The sequence below is a fragment of the Phyllobates terribilis genome, unplaced genomic scaffold, assembly GCF_046119375.1.
Source record: "Phyllobates terribilis strain yellow unplaced genomic scaffold, ASM4611937v1 Scaffold_1__5_contigs__length_1240528914, whole genome shotgun sequence".
Classification (NCBI taxonomy): domain Eukaryota; kingdom Metazoa; phylum Chordata; class Amphibia; order Anura; family Dendrobatidae; genus Phyllobates; species Phyllobates terribilis.
In genome coordinates this window covers 1,234,096,617-1,234,109,347 of record NW_027362761.1, presented here as the reverse complement: position 1 = coordinate 1,234,109,347, position 12,731 = coordinate 1,234,096,617, and the positions used below count along the sequence as shown (strand labels likewise).

The 12,731-nt window shown below is 61.1% G+C and overlaps 1 protein-coding gene and 2 non-coding genes across 3 annotated transcripts; all 3 read right to left on the bottom strand.

The window, feature by feature from the left end:
* Positions 1 to 1,799: 1,799 nt before the first annotated feature.
* NOP56 (NOP56 ribonucleoprotein) lies at positions 1,800 to 11,202 on the bottom strand. Its single transcript, XM_073650355.1, has 11 exons — positions 11,061 to 11,202; positions 8,487 to 8,691; positions 8,071 to 8,232; positions 7,340 to 7,538; positions 6,919 to 7,106; positions 6,690 to 6,841; positions 4,504 to 4,604; positions 4,124 to 4,272; positions 2,602 to 2,723; positions 2,249 to 2,389; positions 1,800 to 2,167 (listed from the first exon to the last, which is right to left on the bottom strand). The coding sequence occupies exons 1-11, from the start codon at positions 11,061 to 11,063 to the stop codon at positions 1,985 to 1,987; spliced, it is 1,605 nt and encodes a 534-aa protein (XP_073506456.1). The 5' UTR covers positions 11,064 to 11,202; the 3' UTR covers positions 1,800 to 1,984.
* Positions 2,467 to 2,533, bottom strand: LOC141174967 (small nucleolar RNA SNORD57). Its single transcript, XR_012253000.1, has one exon. It is a non-coding gene; the product is annotated as a small nucleolar RNA SNORD57 (small nucleolar RNA).
* LOC141175133 (small nucleolar RNA SNORA51) lies at positions 7,174 to 7,303 on the bottom strand. The gene has a single exon (XR_012253015.1). It is a non-coding gene; the product is annotated as a small nucleolar RNA SNORA51 (small nucleolar RNA).
* Positions 11,203 to 12,731: the final 1,529 nt, after the last annotated feature.

Sequence of the window (12,731 nt, the reverse complement as noted above, 5' to 3'; positions counted from 1 at the left end):
TTATCTACAGCCCGCTCGCTAACTTACCATCGACATTCGTCTTTCTTTGATGATCTTCAGAGTCTTTTCCGTTAACCATAGATGTTGGGTCTCTCCTGGCATCTAGTTTATGGTCTTACTGGGATTCTTCAGCAATAGTTAAAGCTTCAGCTTTGGGTCGGTCAAATCGATGTTGGAAACGGCCTGTTGTCGCGTAGTCCATTTCCGCAGCTCGACTTCATGACAGCGTTGATTGAAAATAAAAGCAACAGTTTCGTCTTCCGTCATCGTTGCTAGAATAGAAAACCCAAAATGCTTGTTTGGAGGTGTCTGGATTGAGGTAATCTTAGTTTGCTAATTCTGAGTAAGAGTCTTGTTCTGCCCGTTTAGACTTTGACGATGTCGTGCTTGCCTACGTTCATTCCAAACTTTGATATCTCTACAGCTTTTGATTTTCCTTTTGACCGAGCGACATCAGCACCAAGATGACCTTGCAGCTTTGATCCTGGCACATCAGCATTTATGACACCGGTCGACCATCGGCTCTTCCCCAGTAGCTGCTGACCCATGGGCGCATCGTCCTCTTCCATCACTATATCAAGTTTTATCGAATGTACACACCAAGTTTTCTTGGCATAATACGGAAGTAGATTGCCAGGCTTTTCTTCCGCGCAGTAATGCGAATAAAGAGTTGTATGTTGTCAATGCAATCCACATCACACAACGTGGCGCTGGGCAGCAGGCTTTACCAGTTTAAACCTGTCCGCCTGGGTTGTCACTGCTGGAGAAATGCATAGCCTTCATCATCACTGATGGACCAGCCCCTCCGGTGCGACAGGCCACTACTGCCTTGAATGAGGCCATTAATGTGCCTCATAGGTGTTTTTCTTCTATGTCATGTTATAGGTCAACTTGATAGAGCGGTGTCTCCCTCTAACTAAACTATGAACGGAGTAAAGATTTTAGCAATTAAGGGCCAGGTAGGTCTGACTACTCGTCTAGACAGTAGCTGAAGATACTCCTGTTCTGGAACAGTGAGAAGAATTACGAGGCCAGGGCCGCCGCCCCAGAGGTCCCGAGGGCCAGGGCCGCCGCCCCAGAGGTCCCGAGGGCCAGGGCCGCCGCCCCAGAGGTCTCGAGGGCCAGGGCCGCCGCCCCAGAGGTCTCGAGGGCCAGGGCCGCCGCCCCAGAGGTCTCGAGGGCCAGGGCCGCCGCCCCAGAGGTCTCGAGGGCCAGGGCCGCCGCCCCAGAGGTCTCGAGGGCCAGGGCCGCCGCCCCAGAGGTCTCGAGGGCCAGGGCCGCCGCCCCAGAGGTCTCGAGGGCCAGGGCCGCCGCCCCAGAGGTCTCGAGGGCCAGGGCCGCCGCCCCAGAGGTCTCGAGGGCCAGGGCCGCCGCCCCAGAGGTCTCGAGGGCCAGGGCCGCCGCCCCAGAGGTCTCGAGGGCCAGGGCCGCCGCCCCAGAGGTCTCGAGGGCCAGGGCCACCGCCCCAGAGGTCTCGAGGGCCAGGGCCGCCGCCCCAGAGGTCTCGAGGGCCAGGGCCGCCGCCCCAGAGGTCTCAAGGGCCAGGGCCGCCGCTCAGCTCCATGCGTGCAGATACCAGGAGCCACGTTTTTCCAACTTAAATGAAGATCACCTCTGAACGCTGAAGGGGCGTGGACAATGCGTTTTTACTTTAACCAATAAGAATGTCAGAACTGGAAGCTCCTCCCATTTCCCCCCGCAGTGGCACATTGCCTGCTCTAGACCAATAGGAGCTTAACCCTCCCCCATGTCAGCTTAACCCTTCCCTCCCTAGTAACCAGGACACAGCAGACAGCCGCTCTGGGAGATTATATACAAAGTTTAATGATGTGGTTCATAAAGTGAACGGACAGGTGGCAGCTCCTCGTCCCCCGCCACATACTGTACAGAAACGTAAAAAATAGAACTCTATTATGCAGAGCAGTGTGCACTGACACCATGCTCCGCCCAGTCCATAGCTCCGCCCAGTCCATAGCTCCGCCCCTCAGCTGTCCTCCTCCTGCCGTACTTTGGCTTTCTTCTTTTTCTTGTGCTCGGAGGTCGGCGCCTCCTCGGAGGTGGAGACTTTCTTCTTTTTGGCTGGAGTCTGCTCCTCCTCGATCCCGTTCTCGGAGACGTCGCCCTCGGACTTCCGTTTCTTCTTTTTCTTCTTGCTCGGCTCTTCCTCCTGGAAGAAATGAAGTGTGAGCCTGGCAGCGACCTGGTGGGAGTTGTAGTTCTCCCCACAGCATATAGACCCCAGTCTTACCTCGTTTTCCTGGACGGCAGCCTCCTCGTTCTCCTCCTCGGCAGCAGCGGCCAAAGCCTCGAGGCGCCTCTTCTCGCGCCTCTTCTTCTTCCGTTCTTTTTTATCCAGCTTACGCTTGATCTCAGACACCACTTCAGACGCCTGGAAGGAAGCGGAGGTCGGTGAGCCTCCCCGATGACCAGCATCATCATCATCATCCCTCCCTAGTGGCACTGGTCGGATCAGGCTCATTAAATCAGTTTTAGCCTCCAGCAATAGTCAGGAGAAGAAGCCTCATCACCTCCAACCATCAGACCCCCACCGGCCTCGCATTGTCCCCACCCAGTGTCCCACCTCTCCCCCGATATACTGACCTCCTGCTGCGCCTCCTTCATCACCTCCAGGTTCTTGCGTGGGGCCTCCCCGGTCTCGTAGAAGGCCAGCCGCTCCTCCACCTGCTCCCGCAGCTTATCCCCAAACACCGGAGTCGGGATTTCTGAAAGAAGAAGACAGTGAGGAACGTCACGAAGACCAGAGCTCACCCAGCAGAGGAGTTTACTCCAGTCACACCCAGAGCTGCACCGAGCCTCTAATGCTCAGCAGTGCAGCCTCACCGCTGCAGTCCATGACACAAGGTGCAGCTTTGGATGTGGCTGGAGGACAAGGCTTCGCTCAGAGAAGGGATGTCAGCATTCACCAGAGTGATGTCCTGTTGACGAAAAATATTCAACATCACAGCGAAGTCTGTATCAGGGGCGACCGGGAGGGCTCGCCTGAGGAGCAGCCGCCTATAAGGGAGGGCTCGCCTGAGGAGCAGCCGCCTATAAGGGAGGGCTCGCCTGAGGAGCAGCCGCCTATAAGGGAGGGCTCGCCTGAGGAGCAGCCGCCTATAAGGGAGGGCTCGCCTGAGGAGCAGCCGCCTATAAGGGAGGGCTCGCCTGAGGAGCAGCCGCCTATAAGGGAGGGCTCGCCTGAGGAGCAGCCGCCTATAAGGGAGGGCTCGCCTGAGGAGCAGCCGCCTATAAGGGGGGGCTCGCCTGAGGAGCAGCCGCCTATAAGGGGGGGCTCGCCTGAGGAGCAGCCGCCTATAAGGGGGGGCTCGCCTGAGGAGCAGCCACCTATAAGGGGGGGCTCGCCTGAGGAGCAGCCGCCTATAACGGAGGGCTCGCCTGAGGAGCAGCCGCCTATAAGGGAGGGCTTGCCTGAGGAGCAGCCGCCTATAAGGGAGGGCTCGCCTGAGGAGCAGCCGCCTATAAGGGAGGGCTCGCCTGAGGAGCAGCAGCCTATAAGGGGGGGCTCGCCTGAGGAGCAGCAGCCTATAAGGGGGGGCTCGCCTGAGGTGAAGCAGCCTATAAGGGGGGGCTCGCCTGAGGAGAAGCAGCCTATAAGGGGGGGCTCACCAGAGAAGCAGCCTATAAGGGGGGGCTCACCAGAGAAGCAGCCTATAAGGGGGGGCTCACCAGAGGAGCAGCCTATAAGGGGGGGCTCACCAGAGGAGCAGCCTATAAGGGGGGGCTCACCAGAGGAGCAGCCTATAAGGGGGGGCTCACCAGAGGAGCAGCCTATAAGGGGGGGCTCACCAGAGGAGCAGCCTATAAGGGGGGGGCTCACCAGAGGAGCAGCCTATAAGGGGGGGCTCGCCTGAGGAGAAGCAGCCTATAAGGGGGGGCTCACCAGAGAAGCAGCCTATAAGGGGGGGCTCACCAGAGGAGCAGCCTATAAGGGGGGGCTCACCAGAGGAGCAGCCTATAAGGGGGGGCTCACCAGAGGAGCAGCCTATAAGGGGGGGGCTCACCAGAGGAGCAGCCTATAAGGGGGGGGCTCACCAGAGGAGCAGCCTATAAGGGGGGGCTCACCAGAGGAGCAGCCTATAAGGGGAGAGGGATGGACACTTACCTGAGAAGCAGTCTATCCGGGAGGCAATGGTGCACTTGTTGGCCAAGTAGCGGGAGATTCTCCCCTTGTTCTTGGCAGCTGCTCGCCCGATGAAGGTTGAGTGAAAGATCAGGCCGTATTTCGGGGTGTTGCCCCTCGTCTTCAGAGCCCTGAGAGGTGATTACCGAGATTTGGTAATAGCACGAAACTACAACTCCCAGCATGCTCAGTCCATCCCCCTCTAATCTGTTGGATTCACCCACAGCCCCGATAGCTGACCTGAGCAACAAATGATGGGGGTGGTTGTTCAGACTATGGGGTGGCGGTCATCACTCACGCTGCAGCGTGTCAGACGCCAACACCCGGTCACTGCCATCACCACAACCGCCCAGCAGCTGTACCTGAAGAGCGCCTTCTCTGCCCCCAGGATCTGCACCGTGGACGCCGGGTACTTGGCCAGATTCGTCAGACTTCCTGCATGAGAAATCAAGCGGGCACCGACCTGTAAAGGAGACAGGAGGCGTGAGCGCAGGGGAGGGGCAGAGCGCAGAAGAGGGGCGAGTAGAGGAGGGGCGAGTAGAGGAGGGGCAGAGCGCAGAAGAGGGGCAGAGCGCAGAAGAGGGGCAGAGCGCAGAAGAGGGGCAGAGCGCAGAAGAGGGGCAGAGCGCAGAAGAGGGGCAGAGCGCAGAAGAGGGGCAGAGCGCAGAAGAGGGGCAGAGCGCAGAAGAGGGGCAGAGCGCAGAAGAGGGGCAGAGCGCAGAAGAGGGGCAGAGCGCAGAAGAGGGGCAGAGCGCAGAAGAGGGGCAGAGCGCAGAAGAGGGGCAGAGCGCAGAAGAGGGGCAGAGCGCAGAAGAGGGGCAGAGCGCAGAAGAGGGGCAGAGCGCAGAAGAGGGGCAGAGCGCAGAAGAGGGGCAGAGCGCAGAAGAGGGGCAGAGCGCAGAAGAGGGGCAGAGCGCAGAAGAGGGGCAGAGCGCAGAAGAGGGGCAGAGCGCAGAAGAGGGGCAGAGCGCAGAAGAGGGGCAGAGCGCAGAAGAGGGGCAGAGCGCAGAAGAGGGGCAGAGCGCAGAAGAGGGGCAGAGCGCAGAAGAGGGGCAGAGCGCAGAAGAGGGGCAGAGCGCAGAAGAGGGGCAGAGCGCAGAAGAGGGGCAGAGCGCAGAAGAGGGGCAGAGCGCAGAAGAGGGGCAGAGCGCAGAAGAGGGGCAGAGCGCAGAAGAGGGGCAGAGCGCAGAAGAGGGGCAGAGCGCAGAAGAGGGGCAGAGCGCAGAAGAGGGGCAGAGCGCAGAAGAGGGGCAGAGCGCAGAAGAGGGGCAGAGCGCAGAAGAGGGGCAGAGCGCAGAAGAGGGGCAGAGCGCAGAAGAGGGGCAGAGCGCAGAAGAGGGGCAGAGCGCAGAAGAGGGGCAGAGCGCAGAAGAGGGGCAGAGCGCAGAAGAGGGGCAGAGCGCAGAAGAGGGGCAGAGCGCAGAAGAGGGGCAGAGCGCAGAAGAGGGGCAGAGCGCAGAAGAGGGGCAGAGCGCAGAAGAGGGGCAGAGCGCAGAAGAGGGGCAGAGCGCAGAAGAGGGGCAGAGCGCAGAAGAGGGGCAGAGCGCAGAAGAGAGGCGAGTAGAGGAGGGGCAGAGCGCAGAAGAGGGGCGAGTAGAGGAGGGGCAGAGCGCAGAAGAGGGGCGAGTAGAGGAGGGGCAGAGCGCAGAAGAGAGGCGAGTAGAGGAGGGGCAGAGCGCAGAAGAGAGGCGAGTAGAGGAGGGGCAGAGCGCAGAAGAGGGGCGAGTAGAGGAGGGGCAGAGCGCAGAAGAGAGGCGAGTAGAGGAGGGGCAGAGCGCAGAAGAGAGGCGAGTAGAGGAGGGGCAGAGCGCAGAAGAGAGGCGAGTAGAGGAGGGGCAGAGCGCAGAAGAGAGGCGAGTAGAGGAGGGGCAGAGCGCAGAAGAGAGGCGAGTAGAGGAGGGGCAGAGCGCAGAAGAGAGGCGAGTAGAGGAGGGGCAGAGCGCAGAAGAGAGGCGAGTAGAGGAGGGGCAGAGCGCAGAGGATAAGCGAGGCACAAGGGGCAAGTAGAGGAGGGGCACAGCGCAGAGGAGGAGCGAGGGGCAAGTAGAGGAGGGGCACAGCGCAGAGGGGGAGCAAGGGGCAAGTAGAGGAGGGGCACAGAGCAGAGGGGGAGCGAGGGGCAAGTAGAAGAGGGGCACAGCTCAGAGGGGGAGCGTGGGGCAAGTAGAAGAGGGGCACAGCGCAGAGGGGGAGCGAGGGGCGAGTAGAAGAGGGGCACAGCGCAGAGGGGGAGCGAGGGGCAAGTAGAGGAGGGGCACAGCGCAGAGGGGGAGCGAGGGGCAAGTAGAGGGGCACAGCGCAGAGGGGGAGCGAGGCATGAGGGGCAAGTAGAGGAGGGGCACAGCGCAGAGGAGGAGCGAGGCGTGAGGGGCAGAGTAGGAAAAGAGAGGAGGGGCGAAGCAGAGCAGCACAGGAGTGAGGAGGAAACGGAGGGGCAGAGCCACGGATCAGTAGTGTGGGGGTTTCAGCACCAGTTTCAGTGGATTGACAGATCACTGACATCACTTCCGTGGGGACGGGGGATCTTCACCCTTAAAGCGACACTCACCACTTCTCCGATGAGGGCGGACAGGCTGGGGGCCACCTGGTTCATCTTGGATCGCAGATATTCCTGCAGGCTCTTGCGGTATTCGGACAGGGAGATGACGCGGCTGGAGAAGCTCTCGATGTTGATGAGGTCGATGGGGGAGATGTCCATACCTGAGAGACAATCCATTAATGGCCGACGCCCCCCAGTCCCGACAGCTCCTCACCCAACCACCATCACGCGCACCTACCCATGGAGGACCGTGAGGCTTCCAGGACGGCCTGAGCCTTGGCGCTGTCCATGACGATCTCCTCCATGGCCTCCAGCTTCTCCTCGCTCAGCTCCTTGCGGTTCCCAATGAACTTGGCGGTGCGGCAGTACGTGTAGTTGTCAGACACAATCTTTATCAGCTCCGGGAAGTGATATCCGTACCATTCCCTGCAGAGGAAGCGGAGTCATCACACGCTCCGGTCACAGCAGAGCTGCCGCTTTGGATGTGAGTAGAGGATGTATCCCCGATAACAGTACAGCGCCTGCACGCTGCGGCCTGTGGTGCAGACGGAGACGTTCATCTTCCTCCTTTTTCTATACAGACAGTGGAAGGGGCCACCGCCTGTGGTAAGCATTGGGAGGTGCAGCCCGTACGTCCCCAGCGTCGCCCCCGGCCTCACCTGACCCTCATGGAGAAGGTGTTGATGTCCTTGTCCAGCTGGTCCAAGAGACTGATGGACTGGATGATCATGTTGTCCACCCGGTTGACATTGAACTTCACCTTGGCTCTGGAGTAACTGTGCCCCAGACCGAGCTGAGCCTTGGAGGCCGACTGTGCGGTCAGACCCTTCACCAGGGAGTGGAAGTGAAGACGGATCCCTGCAGAGAGACGCCACAGGTCATACCACCTCATAACGGGGGACGAGATGAGGCTCAGGAGGTGAATCATGGGTCATACCATCTCATAACGGGGACAAGAGGAGGCTCAGGGGGTCAAACAGGAGAAAGAATGGGTCATACCATCTCACAGGGGAAAAGGGGCTCAGGAGGTGAATCATGTGCTATACCAACCTCATAACAAGGAAGCAGGGGGTCAGTTGGTCAAATAGGAGTAATAATGGGTCATACCACCTGGTACAGTATAGGTGTTATATTCACGGGAGCAAACATTCAGATAGAGAAGTGGACAACCCCTTTCAGGGTGTCAACCAGTGACAGCAGTGGGTCATAACAGGGGAAAGGGCCTGGGAGGTGAAGGGGTAAGGAGGCACAAGAACGGCAGGCAGCACTTAGAATGGGTCATTCCAAGGAGTGACCGGGGGGGTAGCAGTCAGGAGTACTGGAGGATACCATCTGCACTGATGGGGACCATCTGTAGTCATGTCTGGAGGTCACCGTCCTCCCGTCTCACCTCGGATGATCTCAGCCACCACGCCGCCGGTCTGGCAGGTGATCTTCAGCTCCTCCTGGATGGCGGCTCCGATCTTGGCATCCCCCACGCCCAGCAGCGCTTTCTTCTTCTTCCCTGGCACGTTGGTCTCCAGGAAGAGCTTAAGATCCTCATGGAGGAGACCTGGAGAGGACAAGGTACAAACCTGTCACCAGGAACGTGAAGGTGGAGCCACAGAAGCATGGCACCAAGGAGAACTCCACCGCCGACGGGCCCGCGACCCCCTCCATGCTCGCTGACGACATCACAGCTTGGTGGACCCCTCCCCCATACAGGACGAGCTCAGTAACTTTGATGACATCACTGATCTCAGTGGATTGACAGATTGTTAGTGACATCATCGCCCGTCCTGTGGCCCATCTCCCCCGCGCTATTACCTTCAGAGATGGCGTTGATGTTCTCCAGGGCGCTCTGGGCGGATCTGAAGGGCGAGAACGCCGCCAGCTTCACGATGGCGTTGAATTTGCCGACGTTCAGTACGGACTCCTCCACCTGCGGCAGCAGCATGCCGATCTCCTCCACCTCCCGCACCGCGAACAGGGCGTAGCCCGCAGCGTGCTCGAACAGCACATGGAGCAGAACCTGCGGGAAAAAGGCGTCAGCAAACGGCGGCACGGCGTCAGCAAACGGCGGCACGAGGACGACGGAGGGGGAACGGCGTCAGCAAACGGCGTCACGAGGACGACGGAGGGGGAACGGCGTCACGAGGACGACGGAGGGGGAACGGCGTCAGCAAACGGCGGCGCGAGGACGACGGAGGGGAAACGGCGTCAGCAAAAGGCGGCGCGAGGACGACGGAGGGGGAACGGCGTCAGCAAACGGCGGCGCGAGGACGACGGAGGGGGAACGGCGTCAGCAAACGGCGGCGCGAGGACGACGGAGGGGGAACGGCGTCAGCAAACGGCGGCGCGAGGACGACGGAGGGAGGGGGAACGGCGTCAGCAAACGGCGGCGCGAGGACGACGGAGGGGAACGGCGTCAGCAAACGGCGGCGCGAGGACGACGGGGGGGAACGGCGTCAGCAAAAGGCGGCGCGAGGACGACGGGGGGGGAACGGCGTCAGCAAAAGGCGGCGCGAGGACGACGGGGGGGAACGGCGTCAGCAAACGGCGGCGCGAGGACGACGGGGGGGAACGGCGTCAGCAAACGGCGGCGCGAGGACGACGGGGGGGGGGAACGGCGTCAGCAAACGGCGGCGCGGGGACGACGGGGGGGGGACGGCGTCAGCAAACGGCGGCACGGGGACGACGGGGGGAACGGCGTCAGCAAACGGCGGCGCGGGGACGACGGGGGGAACGGCGTCAGCAAACGGCGGCGCGGGGACGACGGGGGGAGGGGGAACGGCGTCAGCAAACGGCGGCGCGGGGACGACGGAGGGAGGGGGAACGGCGTCAGCAAACGGCGGCGCGGGGACGACGGAGGGAGGGGGAACGGCGTCAGCAAACGGCGGCGCGGGGACGACGGAGGGAGGGGGAACGGCGTCAGCAAACGGCGGCGCGGGGACGACGGAGGGAGGGGGAACGGCGTCAGCAAACGGCGGCGCGGGGACGACGGAGGGAGGGGGAACGGCGTCAGCAAACGGCGGCGCGGGGACGACGGAGGGAGGGGGAACGGCGTCAGCAAACGGCGGCGCGGGGACGACGGAGGGAGGGGGAACGGCGTCAGCAAACGGCGGCGCGGGGACGACGGAGGGAGGGGGAACGGCGTCAGCAAACGGCGGCGCGGGGACGACGGAGGGAGGGGGAACGGCGTCAGCAAACGGCGGCGCGGGGACGACGGAGGGAGGGGGAACGGCGTCAGCAAACGGCGGCGCGGGGACGACGGAGGGAGGGGGAACGGCGTCAGCAAACGGCGGCGCGGGGACGACGGAGGGAGGGGGAACGGCGTCAGCAAACGGCGGCGCGGGGACGACGGAGGGAGGGGGAACGGCGTCAGCAAACGGCGGCGCGGGGACGACGGAGGGGGAACGGCGTCAGCAAAAGGCGACACGAGGACGACGGAGGGGGAACGGCGTCAGCAAACGGCGGCACGAGGACGACGGAGGGGGAACGGCGTCAGCAAACGGCGGCACGAGGACGACGGAGGGGGAACGGCGTCAGCAAACGGCGGCACGAGGACGACGGAGGGGGAACGGCGTCAGCAAACGGCGGCACGAGGACGACGGAGGGGGAACGGCGTCAGCAAACGGCGGCACGAGGACGACGGAGGGGGAACGGCGTCAGCAAACGGCGGCGCGAGGACGACGGAGGGGGAACGGCGTCAGCAAACGGCGGCGCGGGGACGACGGAGGGAGGGGGAACGGCGTCAGCAAAAGGCGGCACGAGGACGACGGAGGGGGAACGGCGTCAGCAAAAGGCGACACGAGGACGACGGAGGGGGAACGGCGTCAGCAAACGGCGGCACGAGGACGACGGAGGGGGAACGGCGTCAGCAAACGGCGGCACGAGGACGACGGAGGGGGAACGGCGTCAGCAAATGGCGGCACGAGGACGACGGAGGGGGAACGGCGTCAGCAAACGGCGGCACGAGGACGACGGAGGGGGAACGGCGTCAGCAAACGGCGGCACGAGGACGACGGAGGGGGAACGGCGTCAGCAAACGGCGGCACGAGGACGACGGAGGGGGAACGGCGTCAGCAAACGGCGGCACGAGGACGACGGAGGGGGAACGGCGTCAGCAAACGGCGGCACGAGGACGACGGAGGGGGAACGGCGTCAGCAAACGGCGGCACGAGGACGACGGAGGGGGAACGGCGTCAGCAAACGGTGGCGCGGGGACGGCGGTGAGCGCTTAGAGCAGATCCCCGCGGCCGCCATGCTGCACGGTGTCGGGACACGTGGTGCTGAGCACGTGGCTACGGTCCAGTACGAGAACACGGATGCCTTCTCCACCAGCCGCCGCCTTCACAGTCCCGCAGACGGTCACAGTGACTCCCCGCCTTCTGCTCTCACCATGATGACCGCGCTCCTCCCGCGCCGCCGCTCCGAAACAGACTGAGCCGCGCGACCAGCACGTCCGGACCACAAGTCACGTAACCCCGCCTCCTACTCAGCAGCCAATCACAGCGCAGATACTGCACGGAGCGATTAGGAGCGCAACCAATCACATCCCGGGAGCGACCATCGCTCGCTCTCCACAGGAAGTCAAGGGGATAGAGCGGCCGGGAGGGGCTGCAGGACTCTGTGGTGAGTGGAGGACCGCGGAGTGCGGAGCACGTGGAGGAGGAGGACACGTGATCTGCAGCCATTCCATGTGGAGCTGTATATATATGTATATACTGCGTCCTGTGCACACGGTCAGCAATGGCTGCGGATTGGTGGCAGTGGATGGATTTGTAGGAATCCTGTGCCCACTATGTGTCGCTGTAGACTCACCGGCGGGCAGCGCCTTGGACGCAGCGTAAAGTGTCCTGCGTTCAGAGCGCTGCCCGTACCGACCGTGTGCGCAGAGCTGCGCCGCCGCGTCGCATCTCCCTGGTTCAGCTCATTCGGTTTTTCTTTTTATTATGAAGAAAACAACAAATAGGACAAAATAACTGAAAACTTCAGTGTGCATAAGTAATCACCCCCTGAAGTCAGTACTTTGTGGAGCCTCCTTTTGTGGAAATTACAGCTGCAGTCGCTTAGAAGAAGTCTCTGAGTTTTCCACATTTGGCCACTGGGATTTTCCTATTCCTCAAGGCAAAACTGCTCCAGCTCCTTCACGTTAGATGTTTCCTCTGGTGATCAGCGATCTCCATGTCTGACCACAGATTCTCCATTGGATTAAGGTCTGGGCTGTGACTCGGCCGCTCCAGAACATTTACACGTCTCCCCTTAAACCACTCGAGTGTTGCTTTAGCAGCATGCTTTGGGTCATTGTCTTATGGGAAGGTTGTAGATCTCCTTGGTCTTCACGGTGGTGTTTGGAGATCTCCTTGGTCTTCACGGTGGTGTTTGGAGATCTCCTTGGTCTTCACGGTGGTGTTTGGAGATCTCCTTGGTCTTCACGGTGCTGTTTGGAGATCTCCTTGGTCTTCACGGTGCTGTTTGGAGATCTTCTTGGTCTTCACGGTGGTGTTTGGAGATCTCCTTGGTTTTCACGGTGCTGTTTGGAGATCTCCTTGGTTTTCACGGTGCTGTTTGGAGATCTCCTTGGTCTTCACGGTGCTGTTTGGAGATCTCCTTGGTTTTCACGGTGCTGTTTGGAGATCTCCTTGGTTTTCACGGTGCTGTTTGGAGATCTCCTTGGTCTTCACGGTGCTGTTTGGAGATCTCCTTGGTCTTCACGGTGCTGTTTGGAGATCTCCTTGGTCTTCACGGTGCTGTTTGGAGATCTCCTTGGTCTTCACGGTGTGGTTTGGAGATCTCCTTGGTTTTCACGGTGGTGTTTGGAGATCTCCTTGGTCTTCACGGTGGTGTTTGGAGATCTCCTTGGTCTTCACGGTGCTGTTTGGAGATCTCCTTGGTCTTCACGGTGCTGTTTGGAGATCTTGGTCTTCACGGTGCTGTTTGGAGATCTCCTTGGTCTTCACGGTGCTGTTTGGAGATCTCCTTGGTCTTCACGGTGTTGTTTGCAGATCTCCTTGGTCTTCACGGTGCTGTTTGGAGATCTCCTTGGTCTTCATGGTGGTGTTTGGAGAT